This window comes from Piliocolobus tephrosceles, chromosome 1 (genome assembly GCF_002776525.5).
Source record: "Piliocolobus tephrosceles isolate RC106 chromosome 1, ASM277652v3, whole genome shotgun sequence".
NCBI lineage: Eukaryota > Metazoa > Chordata > Mammalia > Primates > Cercopithecidae > Piliocolobus > Piliocolobus tephrosceles.
In genome coordinates, this window is record NC_045434.1 from 176,446,602 (window position 1) to 176,468,638 (window position 22,037).

The window sequence follows — 22,037 nt, forward strand, 5'->3', positions numbered from 1 at the left end:
CGAGACTCCGCCTCAAAAAAAAAAAAAAAAAAAAAAAAAAGACATAGAAGAAAGTAAAAATTAAGAAAGACTTCAGGACAGGTGTTGTGGCTCATACCTGTAATCCCAGCACTTTGGGAGGCTGAAGCAGGAGGATCACTTGGACCCAAGAGTTCAAGACCAGCCTGGGCTACATAGCAAGACCCCATCTCCAAGAAAAAAAAAATTAGCCAGACACAGTGGTGTGTGCCTGTGGTCCCAGCTACTCAGGAGGCTGAGGAGAAGTGAGGAGGATCACATGAGCTCAGGTGGTCAAGGCTTCAGTGAGCCATGGTCATGTCACTGCACTTTAGCCTGGGAAACAGAATAAGATGTCTCAAAAAATTAAAAAAAAGGAAAGACTTCACTTTGACATAATGCATGTTTTTGTAGTGAATTTTTTTTTTTTTTTTTTTTTGAGACGGAGTCTTGCTCTGTCGCCCAGGCTGGAGTGCAGTGGTGTGATCTCCACTCACTGCAAGCTCTGCCTCCCGGGTTCACGCCATTCTCCTGCCTCAGCCTCCCGAGTAGCTGGGACTACAGGCGCCCACCACCGCGCCCGGCTAATTTTTGTATTTTTAGTAGAGACGGGGTTTCACCGTGTTAGTCAGGATGGTCTCGATCTCCTGACCTCGTGATCCACCTGTCTCGGCCTCCCAAAGTGCTGGGATTACAGGCATGAGCCACCGCGCCCAGCCTGTAGTGAAATTTTTTTATAACTAGCATGTTTTATTAGAAAATTACAATATATTTTTAAAATCTAGATAAGTTTTCAAGTTTCAAGTGTACCTTTTACTGGAAAGTCTTTCCATAAAGCCCTCCACAAAAATAATAATGATGATGATGACGGTTCTCTGCTCAAAACATCCATAAGCCCAGAGTAGAGCCTGTCTGCCTGCCTTCTTTCCTTCATTCTGCAAATGTGCATTTCTCCAGACGACCTGTCTACTTCTCACCTATTAATTCTAAAGGAAAGTCAGCTTAACTTATCCTATTTACACAAAGATTACTATCATCTCTCTCTTCAAAATAAAGGCCTGCTTGGAAAGAGGCTTACACAGTGTAGAAGAAACCTATTTGAGTATACACCAGTAAAGACTGAAGCATACCGCAGACTACCAAGAACTTAAGGAAAATAAACAAAACAAAAGGAATGACATAAACAAACAGAATAACAAGCAGCTCTTTAGTAAATAAATAACACAGGAAAAAAAGAAAACCTCTTAAAAATTCCAACTACTATTCTTATAATAATTCAAGAGCCTACTGCATAAAACATTCTCAGTTAAAGATAGCAGACCAAGCACATGCTTTTATCTTTTGTCCTCCAGGAAACACCATAAAAATGAGACAAAAAAAGTACTCTAGGTGGGGTATGGTGGCTCACGCCTGTAATCCCAGGACTTTGGGAGGCCAAGGCAGGCAGATCCCAAGGTCAAGAGATTGAGACCACTCTGGCCAACATGGTGAAACCCCATCTCTACTAAAAATACAAAAATTAGCTGGGTGTGGTGGCATGGCACCTGTAGTCCCAGCTACTCAGGAGGCTGAGGCAGGAGAATGGGTTGAACCAGGGAGGCGGAGGTTGCAGTGAGCCGAGATCGAGCCACTGCACTCCAGTCTGGGGACAGAGTGAGACTCTGTCAAAAAAAAAAAAAAAAAAAAGCAAGCAAACAAAGGCCATAATGACAGAAACGGACAGATACTGACAATGAGAGGGTAAAATAACTGGGGGGGAAATCTAAAGCAGATAGGTGGATCATAACCAATGGAACTCGGCAAAGAAAGGTATAAGCTATAGTAAGCATGGAGGGGATTGCAATTAAGTGGATTATCTAGCCTGGCCTGGTGGCTCAAGCCTATAATCCCAGCTCTTTAGGAGGCCGAGGCAGGAATGCTTGAGGTCAGGAGTTCAAGACCAGCCTGGGAAACACAGCAAAACCCCCTCTCTACTAAAAATACAAAAATTTGCTGGGTGTGGTGGTACACAACTGGAGTGGGAGGATCACTTGAGCCCAGAAGGCAGAGGCTGCAGTGAGCTGAGATCACACCACTGCACTCCAGCCTGGGCAACAGAGGAGACCCTGTCTCAAAAAAAAAAGTGAGGTATCATCTGCCCTGCAAACTCTTAGACTGAGCACTCAGAAATGAAAAACACCCCAAAAGTCATAAAGTAAGACATAGGCTGAAATCAGATAAATGGAAAATTCCACAGAAAGAACAGTCAAACACAACCACATTTCAAGAATGTACCCAGTAGTCACGCAGTTACCTCACAGGATAAAAGGGATTTAGCATTTCAGAACAAAACACTGAATATTCTGGTTGTTAGGTGCTCAAAAGAAAGAGTTGATCCAGGGAAGAAAATTTTTTACTTTTTTTTGTTTTGCTTTGTTTTGGAGACAGTGTTTCACTCTGTCACCCAGGCTGGAGTGTAATGATGCTCACTCAGTCTCCACCTCCTGTGTTCTAGCAATTCTTGTGCCTCAGCCTCCAGAGTGGCTGGGACCACAGGCATATACCACTATGCCCAGCTAATCTTTGTATTTTTAGAAGAGACAGGGTTTTGCCATGTTGGCCAGGCTGGTCTTGAACTCCTGACCTCAGGTGATCTGCTTGCCTCGATCTCCCAAAGTGCTGCGATTACAGGCGTGAGCCACCACACCCAGTCACATTTTTAAATCAAAAATCTAATTGAGTCATGACAATCAGAAGATAATCACATCCCAGCCAGGCGTGGTAGCTCACCTCCCACCTGTAATCCCAGCACTTTGGGAGGTCAAGGCAGGCAGATCACCTGAAGACAGGAGTTCAAGAGCAGCCTGGCCAACATGGTGAAACCCTGTCTCTACTAAAAATCAAAAAATCAACCAGGCATGGTGGTGCGCGCCTGTGGTCCCAGCTACTCAGGACGCTGAAGCAGGAGAATCGCTTGAACCTGGAAGGTGGAGGTTGCAGTGAGCAGAGATCATGCCACTAAACTCCAGCCTGGGCAACAAAGTGAGACTCTGTCTCAAAAAAAAAGAGAAGATAATCACATCCTTTAAAAAAAAAAAAAAAAAAAGAGGAGAATGCCATGAAAAACCAAACAAGAAATGGCTCTATGTAACTAAATATATGATCAGCAAAAATAAAAATTTAAATATAAGAGGCCGGGCGCAGTGGTTCACGCCTGTAATCCCAGCACTATGGGAGGCTGAGGCAGGCAGATCACAAGGTCAGGAGATTGAGACTATCCTGGCTAACACAGTGAAACTACCTCTCCACTAAAAATACACAAAATTAGCAGGGTGTGGTGGCAGACGCCTGTAGTCCCAGCTACTCGGGAGGCTGAGGCAGGAGAATAGCATGAACTCGGGAGGCAGAGCTTGCAGTGAGCCGAGATTGCACCACTGCACTCCAGCCTGGGCTACAGAGCGAGACTCCATCTCAAAAAAAAAAAAAAGAAAAGAAAAGAATTATGCCACAATGCACAATGTAATTGCTTCCTTTTGTACTGCGACTTCCTCGTATAATTTTTCCCCCTGAATTTTTTAGGTGTCTTTTCTTTGAAGGAGGTAGAGAGGCCACTATGAGTTTTAGGTTTTGAAAATGAAGAAAAAAAGAAAATCTACAGCAGCAAAGAATGTAAAGTCTACAGAAATGGGCAGAGAGCAAAAATCAGAATAAGAGAGAGTGACCAGTAGTGGTGATCAACCAAGAAATACTTATCAGGTCCTGCAGGTTAGCAATTAGAGATTCCATGAGGAAGAATTAAGGAGAGGAAGAGAGCCTTACCATAAGTGTTCTATATAGGACTACTACCAGAGAAGAAACTGTCAAGATGTCACGTCAATTAACATACCCTTAAATATTGACGACACAGTCTCACATTTCTTAAAAAAACAAAATCAGATATTTACCCGACAGAGAGCTGGCCAGGTTTCCTCTCCATAACTTACAATCATCCTGACTCAGTTGTCGCTGAAGTTTAACTTTTCCAGTGGATGAAAATATGTCAGGATTACTGAGTTTCCTGAAGAGCAGGGGACTAAGTCCAGTTACCACATCCTTCAAAGAGAAAAAGAGTAAAACATGAGTCTTTAATATCTGCTCTGAAGTATAAAAACTTTATATTAAACATCTCTACAACATTCACTACAATTTAAAACTGCCAACATATTATACTTCCCCCTCAACAGCTAAAACCAGAAACATATTTCTTAGTAAAAGCTGGGTATGCTGTAAAGGACACAGGATATTGATTACAAAATGCCAAAGGAAAAATAGGTGAGAAAGGTCATGGGATGACAGACATTTTGACCAGATATATTATTCATAATGAGTACACTTCTTAGTTAACTTTATTTATGTTTCTCCTTTTATTCATACCCTTCCTATATCCAATAAAGAAAAGCATATTTTAGTTTTAAAAAAATCATTAAATGGTAGACTTTACCTAATATACAAAGTTAGAAATACCTCTAACATTCAATCAATGCTAAAATTAATCTTAGAGCTTTCTTTATATGCCTATAAGAGGAGCAAAATACAGGTTTTCAAAGAAAAAGTAGAAAAATACTATGAAAAACTACAGGCAATACGAAACATTGACAGAACCTTCCCATTCCACTCCAACGCCTCTTTCTCCTCATTGAGGAGGCAGTATCCAACAATATCATCAACATGTAGACATTTTTAAGCCAACACTCAATCAGGAGTATTATAATAAATAAGAAACTTTTGAAAAAAATAAGCCCAATGAGGTATATCTATTGTATGTCAATGAAGGAAGCTATAACAAATACAGATAAGTAACACATCAAACTGATCTAGACAGTACAGAGACAAGAACCATAAGAGAATAACTGGCCCGGGTGCAGTGGCTCACGCCTGTAATCCCAGCACTTTGGGAGGCCAAGGCGGGTGGATCACGAGGTCAGGAGTTCAAGACCAGACTGGCCAAGATGATGAAACCCCGTCTCTACTAAAAATACAAAACTTAGCCCAGCGTGGTGGCGGGCGCCTGTAACCCCAGCTTACTCGGGAGGCTGAGACAGAGGCTTGAACCCAGGAGGCGGAGGTTGCAGTGAGCCAAGATCGCATCACTGCACTCTAACCTGGGCAACAGAACAAGACTCCGTCTCAAAAAAAAGAGAGAATAACTGACCCCATGTCACCTGCCATTTGAAAATCAAGCTTCAAGTAACTGGCACCACAGCAATACTAAAAGCCACAAGGGGCAAAAAAGGAGGAAATTTCCAGTTCTCCAAGATTTAAAAAAAAAAAAAACAGAAAGAAAACAAATTCTATACAGTTATATATTGTGATTAGTGAGTTGAAAAAAAATGGAAAGTACTAATATTGGTTGGTGGTGACCATTCAAAACATGATTTACAAATGCCCAAACATAAAAGAGTGAAGTTGGTGAAGAAAAATACCTGAAAAGAAGAAAAAGACAATTTCAAAACATGGTGGTAAGTGAATAAAAGGATAAAGGATGATATTGAGGCACTGAATCAAACAACTGATGAGTCCAGGCACCTAACTGTAGTAGGAGTGAGCAGTGAGACAGGGGGAACGGGAAATAGAACTTAATGCAAAAACAGAAGGCAGCAAGGGAACAGCTTGTATTTGCACTATTTGGCATGTCAAGAAAGAAACAGTACCTATGGATCAAGGAGAAACCAGGGAAGCAAGCAGAGCTTGGACTAATGCTGGTAACCCATTAAAGAGGGTTGGCCACTCACAAAGGTGACAAGCACAGCAAGAAGCTCTAGGTAGAGAGAACTGAGGAGGCCTTGGAAGACATCAAGCTAAAGTGGATATCCTCTATGAAGGCAATGTGGAGAGGAAAAGATCCTATCTCAAAAAAACTTACAACCAGCTGCATGGGAGAACCAGTATTTGGATGCCTGCTACACTATATTGATGCATAATCCATCTTAGCCAGAAAAAGAACAATCAAGAAAGAATTAGAACAGTACCAATTAAGAGAAATACATATACTTTTCAATCTCCCTATTCCCTCCCACAAGACACCAAAGGAAAGAAACCAGAAAACAGAGGAGAGGAGAAAAGAAAGAGAGGATCACAACCCTTCTTATTGCAAGTCTCCTTGAGTCGAAACCTGGCAAAGCAAAGGAAATATAAATTAAATATGCAATTTGAACTTTTCAGCTAGGATTTTTAACTTTTACTGAAGTATATTACTCATTTTAGAAAAGTACACATACTTAAGCAGAGAACTCGATGAATTTTCACAAATTGAACATACCCACTAAGCAGCATCAAGATTAAAACACTGAAAATAGTCAAGCATGGTGGCTCATGCCTGTAATCTCAGAACTTTGGGAGGCTGAGGTGGGCGGATCACTTGAGGTCAAGAGTTCAAGACCAGGCTGGCCAACATGGCAAAACCCCATCTCTACTAAAAATACAAAAATTAGCTGGGTGTGATGGCACTTGCCTGTAATCCCAGCTACTCAGGAGGCTGAGGCACAAGAATCACATGAACCTGGGAGGCGGAGGTTGCAATGAGCTGAGATCACGCCACTGCACTCCAGCCTGGGTGACAGAGCAAGATTCTGTTGCCAAAAAAACAAACAAACAAAAAAAAAACAGTGAAACAATACATGAATATGGTAATTCCAAAAGAGAAGAGGGCAGTAAGAACATGTGAAGAGGCCGGGCACCGTGGCTCAAGCCTGTAATCCCAACACTTTGGGAGGCCAAGGCGGGCAGATCATGAGGTTAGGAGTTTGAGACCAGCCTGGCCAACACGGTGAAACCTCATCTCTAATAAAAATACAAAAATCAGCTGGCATGGTGGTACATGCCTGTAGTTCCAGCTACTCGGGAGGCTGAGGCACAAGCATCACTTGAACCCAAGAGGCAGAGGTTGCAGCGAGCCAAGATCCTGCCACTGCACTCCAGCCTAGGTAACAGAACGAGACTCTGTATCAAAAAAAAAAAAAAGAAGAAGAAGAAATAACATACCAAAACTTCCCAAATGTGATGACAGATACAAATCCACAATCCAAAAAGTTCCGTGACTTCTAAGCAGGTTAAATTCAAAAAGGTTCATATGGAGACACATGATAATCAAACTGTCAAAGCCAATGGCAAAGAAAGAATATTCAAAGCACCAAGAGAAAAGCAACCTGTCAAATACAGGGGATCCTCAGTCAGACAAACAGCTCATATCTCATCGGAACTATGGAGTCCAGAAGTGGGTAGGATGACATATAGAATTCTATCTTGAGCATAACTGTCCTTCAAAAATGAGGAAAAAATCAAGGCTGGGTGCAGTGGCTCACGCCTGTAATCCTAACACTTTGAGAGGCCAAGGCAGGCAGATCGCTTGAGCCCAGGAGTTTGAGACCAGTCTGGGGAACACAGCGAAACCCTGTCTCTGCAAAACACACAAAAGTTAGCCAGGCATGGTAACATATGCCTGTAGTCCCAGCTATTCAGGAGGATGAGGCAAGAAAATTGCTTGAGCCCAGGAGGTCAGTGCTGCAGTGAGCCAAGATCGCACCACTACACTCCAGCCTGGGCAACAGAACAAGACTTTGGTTCAAAAAAAAGAGAGAGAGAGAGAAATCGAGACATTTTCAGATTTAAGAAAAAAAAAAAAAAAAAAGCAGAGTCCATCACCACTACATCTGTTCTACATCAAATCCTAAAAGGCATCTTCAAGTTGAAATGAAAGGACACGAAACAGAAACTTAAAGCCATCTGAAAAAATGAAGATCCAAAAAAAAAATATATAAAGATCCCCAGCAAAGGTAACTATATGGATAAATATCATAGCCAGTATTAATCTATTTGTTTTTTTAACTCCACTTTTTTTCCCTATATGACTTAAAAGACAAAAGCATAACAAAAATTTTAAATCTATGATATTTAGCACACAATGAATAAAGATGTAATCTGCCATAAAACAACATATCAAGGAAATGGAGCTATACAGGAATAAAGTTTTTGAATACTACTGAAGTTAAACTGGTACCATTTCAAACTAGACTATTATAAATTTAGTATGTTACATGTAATCCCCATAGCAACCAAAAACAGAAAAATTCTAAAAAACATATACAAAAGGAAGTGAGAAAAGATCCCCTTGATCCAGTTTTGCTTTGGTTGCCTGTGCACATTGGGTATTTATTGCTCAATAAATTTTTTCCCAAACCAATATCCTGGCAAGTTTCCCCAAAGTTTTCTTTTAGTGGTTTCAGAGTTTGAAGTTTAAGATTTAAATCTTTAATACATTTTGATTTGAGTTTTGTATATAGTAAGAGATAGGGATCTAACTTCACTTCTGCATGTAGCTATCTGCAAAAAATTTCCAGTTTTCCGACAACCATTTATTGTACAGACTGTCCTTTTGCCAAAGTATGTTCTTGGCACCTCTGTCAAAAACCAGTTCACTGTAAATGTATGGATTTATTAATGGGTTCTCTATTCTGTTCCACTGGTCTATGTTTGTTTTTACATCAGTACCATGCTGTTTTGGTTACCATAGCTTTCTAGTATAATTTCATGTCAGGTAATGTGATTTCTCCAGTTTTCTTCTTTATGTTGAAGATAGCTGTGGCTATTCTGAGTCCTCTGTGGTTTCACATAAATTTTAGAATTGTTTTTTCTATTTCTGTGGAAAATGTCATTTGTATTTTGAATATGGATTATATTGAATCTGTAGATTGCTTTGGGTACTATGGACATTTTAACATTGATTTCTTTCAACCCATGAACATGAAGTATCTTTTCATTTTTTTTAATGTCCTCTTCAGTTTCTTGCATCAGTTTTTAATAGTTTTCTTTTTTTTTTGGTTTTCACATTTTTACTGGGAGCTGTGGAAGAGGCCGCCTCTGTCAGTGAAGGTGCTCACAGTTTCTTCAGCCACTCCAGGCTGGGGCCCTGAGGGTCCTGGGGGTGGCTGGGCACGTCCGGCACGTTCCCATCATCACGGACGGGCACTGGGTAGTTGTAGGGCGTGGCCTTGTTGATCATGATGGAGTACTTGAAGTAGGGGCTGAATGAGGGCATAATTATAGCGAGGCCCCCGACGACGAAGGACGCGACCAGCACTGGCTCCTTGTCCCAGGCATTCTTGAGGAAGGCGCCGGGTCTCGCAGCCATCTTGGTCTCAGCGGCCAATAGTTTTCATTATAGAGATCTTTCATCTCTTTGGTTAATTCCTAGGTATTTCATTTGTAGCTATTGTAAACGGGGTCACTTTCTGGATTTTTTTCAGATTGTTCACTGTTGGCATACGGAAACACTACTGATCTCTGTGTGTCGATTTTTGATCCTGCAACTTTACTGAATTTATCAGTTCTAACAGTTTTTTGGTGAAGTCTTTAGCTTTTGCCAAATATAAGATCATATCATCTGCAAACAAGGATAATTTGACTTCTTTTCCAATTTGGATACTTTATTTCTTTTTCTTGTCTAATTACCATAGTTAAGACTTCCAGTACTATTAGGTTGGTGCAAACATAATTGCAGTGTTTGCACAGTTAGAATTTGTCATTTGATATTGGAATACTTTTTTTTGTTTTTGTTGTTGAGACAGACTTTCGCTCTTGTTGCCCAGTCTGGGGTGCAATGGCGCGATCTCAGCTCACTGTAACCTCTGCCTCCTGGGTTCAAGCGATTCTCCTGCCTCAGCCTCCCGAGTAGCTGGGATTACAGGTGTGTGCCACCATGCCCAGCTAATTTTGTATTTTTAGTAGAGAAAAGGTTTCACCATGTTGGTCAGGCTGGTCTCAAAATCCTGAACTCTGGTGATCCACCCACCTCAGCCTCCCAAAGTGATGGGATTACAGGCATGAGCCACTGTGTCCGGTCTTGGAATACATTCTTAAATAAATGCCATTATATTATACATCATTTTAATGTGCATTTTTTGTTTTATGCTTTTTGGCTAGCAACTTATTTACTTGCTGTTTATTTTATGTTTTAGACTATGGAAATGAAATTAGATAAAAAGCAAATTTGAGCAATTTTTGAGTAAGTTCAAAATAGGTCGTAAAGCAGAGGAGACAACTCACAACATCAACAATGCATTTGGCCAGGAATGGCTAAAAACCATACAGTGCAGTGGTGGTTCAAGAAGTTTTGCAAAGGAGACTAGCCTTGAAGATGAGGAGTGTAGTGGCCGACCACTGGAAGTTGACAACGACCAATTGTGAGCAATCATCGAAGGTGATCCTCTTAGAACTACACGAAAAGCTGCCGAAGAACTCAACATCGACCATCCTACAGTCATTCGGCATTTGAAGCAAATTGAAAAGGTGAAAAAGCTCGTTAAGTGGGTGCCTCATAAGCTGAGTGACAATAAAAATCATTTTGAAGTGTCGTCTTCTCTTATTCTACAGAACAACGAACCATTTCTCGATCACACTGCAACATGCAAGGAAAAGTGGACTTTATACGACAACCTGCGACAACCAGCTCAGTGGCTGGACTAAGAAGCTCCAAAGTACTTCCCAAAGCCAATCTTGCACCAAATAAAGGTCACGGTCACTGTTTGGTGGTCTGCTGTCAGTTCGATCCACTACAGCTTCCTGAACCCCAGTGAAACCATAACATCTGAGAAGTACGCTCAGCAATCTCAATGAGATGCACTAAAAACTGCAACGCCTGACACCGGCACTGGTCAACAAAAAGGACCCAATTCTCCACAACAACACCCAACTGCACATCACACAACCAAGATTCAACAAGTGAACAAATTGGGCTACGAAGTTTTCCCTCCCGCCATATTCACCTAACCTCTCACCAACCACCACTTCTTCAAGCATCTCGACAACGTTTTGCAGAGAAAACGTTTCCATGACCAGCAGGATGCAGAAAATTCTTTCCAAGAGGTCATCAAACCCCAAAGCATGGATTTTTACACAACAAGAACAAAGAAACATTTCTCATTGGCAAAAATGTGTTGATTGTAATGGCTTCTATTTTGATTAATAAAGATGCGTTTGAGCCTAGTTATAATGATTTAAAATTCATGGTCCAAAACCACAATTAGTTTTGCAACAACCTAATACCATACTGTCTATGTCTGGAAAAGTTGCTGTAGTTATTATTCTTGATCAATTCATCTTTTCATATGAGTAGTTTATACACCATAATTATTGTTATTAATACAGTATTCTGTGGTTTTCTGTGTACTTACTATTACCAGTTTTGTACCTTCAGATGATTTCTTTTTTTTTTTTTTTTTTTTGAGACTGTCTTGCTCTGTCACCCAGGCTGGAGTGCAGTGGCGCGATCTTGGCTCACTGCAAGTTCCGCCTCCCAGGTTCACGCCATTCTCCTGCCTCAGCCTCCCGAGCAGCTGGGACCACAGGTGCCCGCCACCACGCCCGGCTAATTTTTTTGTATTTTTAGTAGAGATGGGGTTTCACCGTGTTAGTCAGGATGGTCTCAATCTCCTGATCTCATGATCCACCTGCCTCGGCCTCCCAAAGTGCTGGAATTACAGGCGTGAACCCCCGTGCCCGGCCTTCAGATAATTTCTTATTGCTCATTAACATCCTTTTCTTTCAGATTGAAGAACTCCCTTTAGCATTTCTGTGGGACAGGTATGGTGTTGATGAAATTACTCAGCTTCTCTGTCCTGTAAAGTCATTATTTCTCCTTCATGTTTGAAGAATATTTTCACCGGACATACTATTCTAGGGTAAAAGTTTTTTCCATCAGCACTTTAAATATGTCATGCCACTCTCTTGGCCTATAAGAGGTTTCCTCTGAAAAGTCTGGTCCCAGACATATTAAAGCTCCATTGTATGTTATTTGTGTTTTTTCTCTTACTGCTTTTTGGATCTTCATCTTTTACCTTTAGAAGTTTGATTATTAAATGCCTTGAGATAGTCTTCTTTGGGCTAAATCTGCTTGGCATTCTAGAACCTTATACTTGAATATAGAAATCTTTCTCTAAGTTTGGGAAGTTCTCTATTGTTATTCATTTCGATAAACTTTCTACCCCTATATCTCTATCTCCTCTTTAAGGCCACTAACTCTTAGATTTGCCCTTTGGAGGCTATTTTCTAGATCTTGTAGGCATGCTTTATTCCTTTTTATCTTTTTCTTCTTCTCTCTCTTCTGGCTGTGTATTTTCAAATAGCCTGTCTTCAAGCTGACTAATTCTTTCTTCTGGGGCCAGGCGCAGTGGCTCACGCCTGTGATCCCAACACTTTGTGAGGCCGAGGCAGGTGGATCACGAGGTCAGGAGATTTAGACCATCCTGGCTGACACGGTGAAACCCCATCTCTATTAAAAAACAAAAAATTAGCCAGGCGTGGTGGCACACACCTGCAATCCTGGCTACTTGGGAGGCTGAGCCAGAAGAATCGCTTGAACCTGGGAGGCAGAGGTTGCAGTCAGCCGAGATTGCGCCACTGCACTCTAGCCTGGGTGACAGAGCGAGACTCCATCTCAAAAAATAAATAAATAAATTATTTCTTCTGCTTAATCAGTTCTGCTATTGAAGGACTCCGATGCAATCTTCAGAATATCAACTGCATTTTTCAGCTCCAGAATTTCAGCTTGATTCTTTTTAATTATTTCCGTTTATTTGCTGAAGTTACCTGAAAGGTTTCTGATTTCCTTATCTGTGTTATCCTGAATTTCTTTGAATTTCTTCAAAACAGGTATTCTGAATTCTCTGTCTGAAAGGTCATGTATCTCTGTCTCTCCAGGATTGGTTCCTGGTACCTTACTTAGTTTATTTGGTCATTTTGTGTTTTCCTGGATAGTCTTAATGCTTGTGGGTATTTGTCAGTATCTGGGCATTGAAGAGTTAAATATATATTGTAGTCTTTACAATCTGGGCTTGTTTGCATCTGTTATTCTTGGGAAGACTTTCCAGGTATTTGAAGAGACTTGGGTGTTCCAATCTAAGTTTTTGGTCACTACAGCCTTATCTGCTTAGGAGGTTCCCTAAGCTCAGTAATGCTATGGTTCTTGCAGATTGACAGCTGTGAATTTTGGTCGTCCTGGATAAGATACGCAATAATTCTCAGGATTACCAGGCAGAGACTCTTGTTTTCTTCCCTTTCTCCCAAATGAAGTCTCTCTCCCGCTCTCTCTCTCTTTCTCTCTCTCTCTCTGTACCTAGCTGCCTTTCTTCGGGTTGCCAGAGACTACCTCTGCCACAGGCTGCAGACAAGCTTTTCCAGATCTCCTTCTGTGATTAGGAAAAAGGCCTTTACTTGCATTCAAAATTGTTATAACCCAAAACACTGTGGGTCTAGAAGGGAAAAAAGGAGGCTATGGTTCCAGGGTGTCCATAACCAAAATAAATGGATTTCTGTATAGTTCTAAGCTAAGGACTACATTGGGGTTTGAGATCCGTGGCAGGGACTAGCTAGATGTTGACCAAGCATGACTCACCTTCCTCCTGGGTACAGGCCACATGACATTTCCCAGCCCTCCAGTAGTTAGGCATGGCCCTGAAACTGAGTTCTGGCAATGGAATAGGAGTAGAAGTGATTAATCCATTTCTAGGATTGGCCCATCCTCCACTTTCCTCAGGTGACCTTGGAAGCCATGTGTAGAAAATGGAAGCTCCTCAACTGAGGGGTCCTTCATGAATCAGTTACAGCAAGTAATGTTCTTTAAAAGGACATTAAAGAAGACTGAGCTAGTCACAAAGTAACACTTTCTCTAACTGGTTAAAGGTAGAACTTAAATGTTCCTGGGTCACTTAAACAAAATCACCTTGGTAACAATGCTATGAAATAACTTAAGGACTTAAAGAAAAAAAAAAAAAAAACTATTAACAACTATTCCTAAATCCTCTGCTTTTCAAAACATTCCTGAAAGCCTAACAGATAGAAAGTCTGGCCGGGTGTGGTGGCTCACACCTGTAATCCCAGCACTTAGGGAGGCTGTAGCAGGCAGATTACCTAAGGTCAGGAGTTCAAGACCAGCCTGGGCAACATGGTGAAACCCCCATCTCTACTAAAAATATAAAAATTAGCTGGGTGTGGTGGTGCTTGCCTGTAGTCCTAGCTACTCAGGAGGCTGAGACAGGAGAATCGCTTGAACCTGGGAGGCAGAGGTTGCAGTGAACCGAGATCACGCCATTGCACTCCAGACTGGGAGACAGGGTGAGACTCTGTTTCAAAAAAAAAAAAAAAGGAGATCTGGCAAAACTATATTACTTCTGCTTTGCTGAAAGAATGGCAGAGAAACTATGTAGCTTATTAATCTCCAACAAATTAATGGTTAAAGGATATATGCATCTACTATTCAGATTCGCCCTTAAGGAACCTACACTAAAGCTGGTACAACTAAGATGGTATCACAGAGTTTTAACACACGGTTCCCTTGGGGTGAATTTGTTCTTTATTACATTCAAAAACCTAGGGAGTCTAAGCTAGTTACTTAATAAAGAAATCCATAACAGTTTCCCTGAAGGGGAAAATGCACAAATTAAAGCCTCCTTTCAAGCTGAGTAAAATAAGAGAACAGTTTAGTAACATCAACAAATCAAAGGTCAAGGTATCTTTTTCTTTTTATTTTTGAGTTTCGCTCTTGTCGCCCAGGCTGGAGTGCAATGGCGTGATCCTGGCTCACTGCAACCTCCAACTCCCAGGATCAAGCAATTCTCCTGCCTCAGCTCCCAAGTAGCTGAAACTACAGGCGTGTGCCACTACGCTGGGCTAATTTTCGTATTTTTAGTAGAGACGGGCTTTCGCCATGTTTGCCAGGCTGGTCTCAAACTCCTGACCTCAGGTGATACGCCTGCCTCGGCCTCCCAGAGTGCTGGGATCATAGGCGTGAGCCACCATGCCCTGCCAGTAAGTTTATTTTAAAATATTTTTCTTTCTTTAGGCCAGGTGAGGTGGCTCACGCCTGTAATCCCAGCACTTTGGGAGGGTGAGGTGGGTGGATCACCTGAGGTCAGGAGTTCAAGACCACCCCGACTAACATGGTGAAACCCTGTCTGTAATAAAAATACAAAAATTAGCCGGGCATGGTAGCAGGCGCCCATAATGCCAGCTACTCGGGAGACTAAGGCAGGAGAATTATTGAGCTCGGAAGGCAGAGGTTGCAGTGAGCCAAGATCGCGCGACTGCACTCCAGCCTGAGCATCAAAGAGACTCCGTCTCAAAAATAAAATAAAAAATAAAATAAAATAAATATTTTTCTTTAATAATAAATTAACCTTAGCTTACTGTAATTTTTTACTTCATAGACTTTTTAATTTTTTAAAAAGGGTGTCATTCTACTGCCAAGGCTGGCGTATGGTGGCACAATCACAGCTCAGTGCAGCCTCTAACTCCTGCACTCAAGCCATCCTTCTGCCTTAGCCCCTCACATAGCTAGGACCACAGGCATGAGCCACCACACCCAGCTAATTTTTTTTTCTTTTTTTTTTGAGACGGAGTCTCACTCTGTCACCCAGGCTGGAGTGCAGTGGCACAATCTCGGCTCACTGCAGGCTCCGCCTCCCGGGTTCATGACATTCTCCTGCCTCAACATCCCGAGTAGCTGGGACTACAGGCACCCACTACAACACCTGGCTAATTTTGTGTATTTTTAGTAGAGACGGGGTTTCACTGCGTTAGCCAGGATACTCGCCATCTCCTGACCTCGTGATCCACTCACCTCGGCCTCCCAAAGGGCCATACCCAGTTAATCTTTTTATTTTTTGTAGAGAGAGTCTTCCTATGTTGCCTAGGCTGGTCTCCAACTCCTAGACTCAAGCAATCCTCCCACCTCAGCCTCCCAAAGTACTGAGATTACAGACACGAGCCACCATGCTCAGCCTTTTTAAACTTTTTGCCTCTTCTGTAATAACACTTAGTTTAAAATACAAACACATTATACAAAATATTTTCTTTCATTATCCTTATTCTGTAAGCTTTTTTCTATTAAAAAAATTTCTTTTTTTACTTTTTAAACTGTTTTGTTAGAAAGTAAGATACAAACATACACACTAGCCTAGACCTACACAGGGCCGAGATCATCAATATCACTGTCTTCCACCTCCACATCTTGTCCCATCAGAAGGTATTCAGGGGCAATAACGGAGCAATAATGGAGGTGACATGGAGCTGTCATCTCCTATGATAACAATGCCTTCCCGTGAACAACCCCTGAAGGATTACTTTATCTGGTTTTTTACAGTTAACCTTTTGTCTTAATAGTAGAGGTACACTTTAAAATAACAATAGAAAGTATAATATAGTAAATACATAAGCATGTAACATAGTTGTTTATTATCATCATTAGGTATTATGTGCTGTGCATGCACTAACTCTATGTACTGTACTTTTATACCACTGTCAGTGCAGTAAGTTTGTTTACATAGGCATTACCATGAACATGTAATGTGTTGCACTACAATGTTGTAATAGCTAGATGTCACTAGGCAACAGAAATTGTTCAACTCTGTTATTATCCTATGGGAAGTCAGGCATAATAGTTCATGCCTATAATCCCAACACTTTGGAAGGCCAAGGCAGAAGGATCACTTGAGGCCAAGAGTTCAAGACCAGCCTGGGCAACACAGCAAGACTTCATCTCTATTAAAACAAAACAAAAAAAATTTAATAAAAAAATAATAATCTGGCCAGGCGTAGTGGTTCATGCCTGTAATCCCAGCACTCTGGGAGGCCGAGGTGGGCGGATCACCTGACGTCGGAAGTTCGAGACCAGCCTGGCCAACATGGTGAAACCCCATCTCTACTAAAAATATAAAAATTAGCCAGGCATGGTGGCAGAAGCCTGTAATCCCAGCTACTTGGGAGGCTGGGGCAGGAGAATCATTTGAATCCAGGAGGCAGAGACTGCAGTGAGTCAAGATGGTGCCACTGCACTCCAGCCTGGGGGACAAGAGTGAGACTTCATCTCAAAAAAAAAAATTAGCTGGGCGTGATAGCAGTTGCCTGTAATCCTAGCTACTTGGGAGGCTGAGGCAGGAGAATCACTTAAACCCAGGAGGTGGAGGCTCCAGTGAGCTGAGATCACACCACTGCACTCCAGCCTGGGCAACAGAGCAAGACTCGGTCTCAAAAAAAAAAAATGATAATAATAATAATCTTATGGGACCCCCATCATATATATCATCCATCACTGACTAAAACATAATTATGCAGAACATGACTGTATTCAGAGAAAAAGAAAATGAATAGTTGCATCTATAGCGAACATATATAGATTTTTTTTCTTGTCACTATTTCCTAAGCAATAGAGTAAAACAGCTATTTACACAGCATTTACATTGTATTAGGTATTATAAATAATCTGGAGATTATTTAAAGTATATGGAAGGATATGTTACATGCAAATACTATGCCATTTTATAGGTAGAACTTGAGTATACACAGAGTTTGGTATCTGCAGAGGGTCATGGACTCAATACCCCAGAGATATTGAGGGACAACTGCAGCAGCAAACAGACCTGAGGGACTGTTTGAATACAGGCGAGGTTAAGAAAAAAATCAAACACAACCTCCAGTTTTGTTCTGGTAAATGAGTAAATGGTAGTGCCATCCATTGACATGAGGAAGACTGGAGAAGCAGCAGACTAGAAAGTGAAAATCAAAAGTTCATTTTTGGACATATTAGGTTTGAGAGGTCTCTGAGCTATCCAAATGAAAATGTTACACACACCATTAAAAATAGGAGTAGGGCCAGGCACAGTGGCTGATACCTATAATCCCAGCACTTTGGGAAGCCAAGGCGGGCAGATCACCTGAGGTCAGGAGTTCGAGACCAGCCTCACCAACATGGAGAAACCTAATTGCTACTAAAAAATAAAAATTAGCCAGGCGTGGTGGCACATGCCTGTAATCCCAGCTATTCGGGAGGCTGATGCAGGAGAATCGCTTGAACCCAGGAGGCAGAGATGGCAGTGAGCCGAGATCCTGAGCAAGAGCAAAACTCTGTCAAAAGAAAAAGGAAAAAAAAAAAATAGGAGTAGGGCCAGGCCCAGTGGTTCATGCCTGTAATCCCAGCACTTTGGGAGGCCGAGGCAAGTGGATTGCTTCAGCCCAGGAGTTCGAGACCAGCCTGGGCAACATGGCAAAACTCTGTCTCTACAAAATACATAAAAATTACCTGGGCACGGTGGCCTGCACCTATAGTCCCAACTACTTGGGAGCTGAGGTGGAAGGATCTCTTGAGCCCAGGAGGGCAAGGCTACAGTGAGCCATGTTCATGCCACTGCACTCCAGCCTGGGCAACAGAGGGAGATCCTGTCTTAAAAATAAAAGGAGAAAGGTCAAGCCCAGAGAAATACGTGTAGGCGTCGTCAGCACACAGATGGAATGTAAAGCAATAGAATCTGATGAAATCACACAAAGCGGAACAGATGTAGAAGCAGAATAAAGACTGAACCCTTAGAAACTCTTCCAATAAGACAGTAAGAAAATCAAGAGAGCATGATCCCTGAAGCCAAATGATGAAATGATCAAACATGTCAAATACAATAGATTAAGTGAGATGAAAACTGAGAACTGACCCCTGGATCTGGCAATGTGGCACTAACCTTGGCAATCAGTAGAAGGAAGAGAAAAGGCCGACTGGAATGGGTTCAAGAATAGGAGGAAAGGAGGCCGGGCATGGCGGACCATGCCTGTAATCCTAGCACTTTGGGAGGCCGAGACAGGCGGATCACTTGAGGTCAGGAGTTCGAGACAAGCCTGGCCAACATGGTGAAACTCCGTCTCAACTAAAAATACAAAAATTAGCTGGGTGTGGGCCAGGCGTAGTGGCTTGCACCTGTAATCCTAGCACTTTGGGAGGCCAAGGCGGGCAGATCACGAAGTCAGGAGATTGAGACTATCCCGGCTAACATGGTGAAACCCCGTCTCTACTAAAAATACACAAAAAAAAAATTAGCCAGGCATGGTGGGGGCACCTGTAGTCCCAGCTATTCGGGAGGCTGAGGCAGGACAATGGCGTGAACCGGGGAGGCAGAGCTTGCAGTGAGCTGGGATGGTGCCACTGCACTCCAGCCTGGGCAACAGTGCATCGGTGGGGAGGGGAGGAGGATTAGCTGGGCGTGGTGGCTCATGCCTGTAATCCCGGCTACTAGGAAGGCTAGGCATGAGAATCACTTGAACTTGAGAAGTGGGGATTGCAGTGAGCCAAGATCATACCACTGCACTCCAGTCTGGGCGACAGAGCGAGATTCCGACTCAAAACAAAAAATAGAGGGAAAGGAAATAGAAGCAGAAGACACAGACAACTCTTTTAAGGAGTTCTGTTATAAAGAGGAGCACTCGTCTGGGCGTGGTGGCTCACATCCATAATCCCAGCACTTTGGGAGGCCGAGGTGGGTGGATCACGAGGTCAAGAGTTTGAGACCAGCCTGACCAACATGGTGAAACCCCGTCTCTACTAAGAATATAAAAATTAGCTGGGCGCAGTGGTGGGCACCTTTAATCCCAGCTACTCAGAAGGTTGAGGCAGGAGAATCTCTTGAACCCGGGAGGCGGAGGTTGCAATAAGCCGAGATCGCACCACTATACTCCAGCTTGGGCAACAAGAGCGAAACTCCGTCTCAAAAAATAAATAAATAAAGAGGAGCACTCTCCTATTTTTAGACAATTATTTCATACCATTGCTCTTTTGCCTGACGTACTGCAATAGCCTCCCAAGTGTTCTCTCTGCTTCCACATTCCCATTTAGTCAATTCTCTATAGAGCAGCCAAAGAGATTAAAATGTTGAAGCATGTGACTCCTCTGCTCAAAACTCCCCAATAGCCTCCTATCTCATTCAAGTGTAATCACTAAAATACTTAGAACCTCTAAGACCCTTTACAATCACTCTTCACAATCCAGCTCTCCTCTACCCAACTTTCCTTCTGAGCTCTTCTACTATTCTTCTTATCCCACTCCAGCCACACTGGCCTCCTGCTGTTCCTCAAACACAAACCTCAGAGGTGGAGGTATGCTTCTATCCAGGCAACTTGCTATTCCCTCTACCCAGTACACTCTTCCCTTAGATAATCTAAATGCCTCTCTTTAAATGGCTCTCTTTGTCACATCCTGAATTCAGGTCTTTACTCAAATATCTCCTTCTCAGAGATGTCTTTCCTGACCCAGCTATGTAAAACCATAATCTCCAGTGACTCTGTATCTCCCCTCCTGTTTTATTTTCTTCATAGTATTCATCAACATATACTAAATATTTCGCTCATTTATTTTATTATCTAATTCCCCCCACTAAAATAGAAACTTCATGAAGGCAGGGATCTGTCTGCCTTTTCCAGTGCTGTAATCCCAATACCTGCCCTCCCAAAAAAAAAATAAAACTTGTTGAATCAAATGAATGAATGAGAGGGTTATAAAGTTAATGACAATTTCTTAAGATGGGAAATATTATAGTACGTTTGTAAATTGACAAGAATCACATAACAGAAAAAAACTCATGACACAGAGGTATGGAGGGATAATTGCAAAACCAAAACTTCTTTTCCTTTTTTTTTTTTTTTTTTTTTTTTGAGACAAGGACTCACTCTTTCACCCAAGCGGAAGTGCAGTGGCGCAATCTCGGCTCATTGCAACCCCCACCTCTTGGGCTCAGGTGATCCTACCGAGTAGCTGAGATTACAAGTGTACATCACCACACCCAGATAATTTTTGTATTTTTTGTAGAGACGGGGTTTCACCATGTTGCCTAGGTTTGTCTCAAACTCCTGGGCTCAAGCAATCCACCCACCTTGGTCTCCCAAAGTGCTGGGATTACAGGCGTGAGACACCATGCCCAGACAAAAAATAAAACTCTTAATAAGATGTAGGGGTTGGCCTTGTATAGAACTAGAAATAGGTTACCCACAGCAACAAGAGGGCAAAGAATATGCGTACAGGCCAGGCGCAGTGGCTCATACCTGTAATCCCAGCACTTTGGGAGGAGGCCAAGGCGGGCGGATCACTTGAGGTCAGGAGTTCGAGACCAGCCTGGCCAACATGGTAAAATCCCGTCTCTACTAAAGGAATACAAAAAAGTAGCTGGGCGTGGTGGCGCACACCTGTAATTAGCTGGCCAACATGGTGAAACCCCATCTCTACTAAAAGAACACAAAAAATTAGCTGGGTGTGGTGGCACACGCCTCCCAGCTACTGGGGAGGCTGAGGCAGGAGAAAACTTTGAGCCCAGGAGGTAGGCAGAAGTTCCAGTGAGCCAAGATCATGCCACCGCACTCCAGCCTGGGTGACAGAGCCAGGATTCTGTCTCAAAAAAAAAAAGAAAGAAAGCAAAAAAAGAATATGGGTACAGATCCAGGTAGGCTGATTCATTTGTAATGGGAGCTTATGGAAGTTATCTTCTGATTTGTCTTTTTTTCCCCCTCAGTGAAAAAGGAACCAAGAACATCAACTGACATAAAGAAGAGAGTAGCTGGGCGCGGTGGCTCAAGTCTGTAATCCCAGCACTTTGGGAGGCCGAGACGGGCAGATCACAAAGTCAGGAGATCGAGACCATCCTGGCTAACCCAGTGAAACCCCGTCTCTACTAAAAAATACAAAAAAAAACTAGCCGGGCGAGGTGGCAGGCGCCTGTAGTCCCAGCTACTCAGGAGGCTGAGGCAGGAGAATGGCATAAACCTGGGAGGCAGAGCTTGTAGTGAGCTGAGATCCAGCCACTGCATGCCAGCCTGGGTGATAGAGCGAGACTCCGTCTCCAAAAAAAAAAAAAAAGAGAGTGAGTGTTGGAAGCATGAGGAGAAATAAAGATTGAACTATGATTTCTGAGTAGAAAAGCTGGCTGCGTGTAGTGGCTCACACCAGTAATTCCAGCACTTTGGGAGGCCAAGGTGAGGGGATGCCTTGAGACTAGGATTTCAAGACCAGCCTGGGCAACACAGGGACACCCTGCCTCTATCAAAATAAAAAATAATAAAATTAATATTTTTAAAAGAGTGGAAAAGTGAATGGATAAGGGAAATATCACAGGATTAACTGTCAGTGCCGATAGAGTCCTTGAGGTTCATGATCACTAATTTAATGTTAGCATGGTTGTGTTTTTCTGCAGTCACATTCAGCTGCTTAGACACAGGTGCAGAGTAGG

The 22,037-nt window shown here is 42.4% G+C and overlaps 1 protein-coding gene and 1 pseudogene across 5 annotated transcripts in view; both read right to left on the reverse strand.

Moving 5' to 3' along the window:
- MAST2 (microtubule associated serine/threonine kinase 2) overlaps positions 1–22,037 on the reverse strand; it is a 253,329-nt gene that overhangs the window by 225,562 nt on the left and 5,730 nt on the right. For all 4 annotated transcript variants that reach the window (XM_023221482.1, XM_023221483.1, XM_023221481.1 and 1 more), the window contains exon 2: positions 3,921–4,068. In XM_023221482.1, the coding sequence (XP_023077250.1) occupies positions 3,921–4,068 (148 nt within the window). The remainder of the gene's footprint in view (positions 1–3,920; positions 4,069–22,037) is intronic.
- On the reverse strand, positions 8,821–9,158 carry LOC111548773 (annotated as a pseudogene). Its single transcript, XR_002733510.1, has one exon. The product of XR_002733510.1 is annotated as an NADH dehydrogenase [ubiquinone] 1 alpha subcomplex subunit 3 pseudogene (transcript).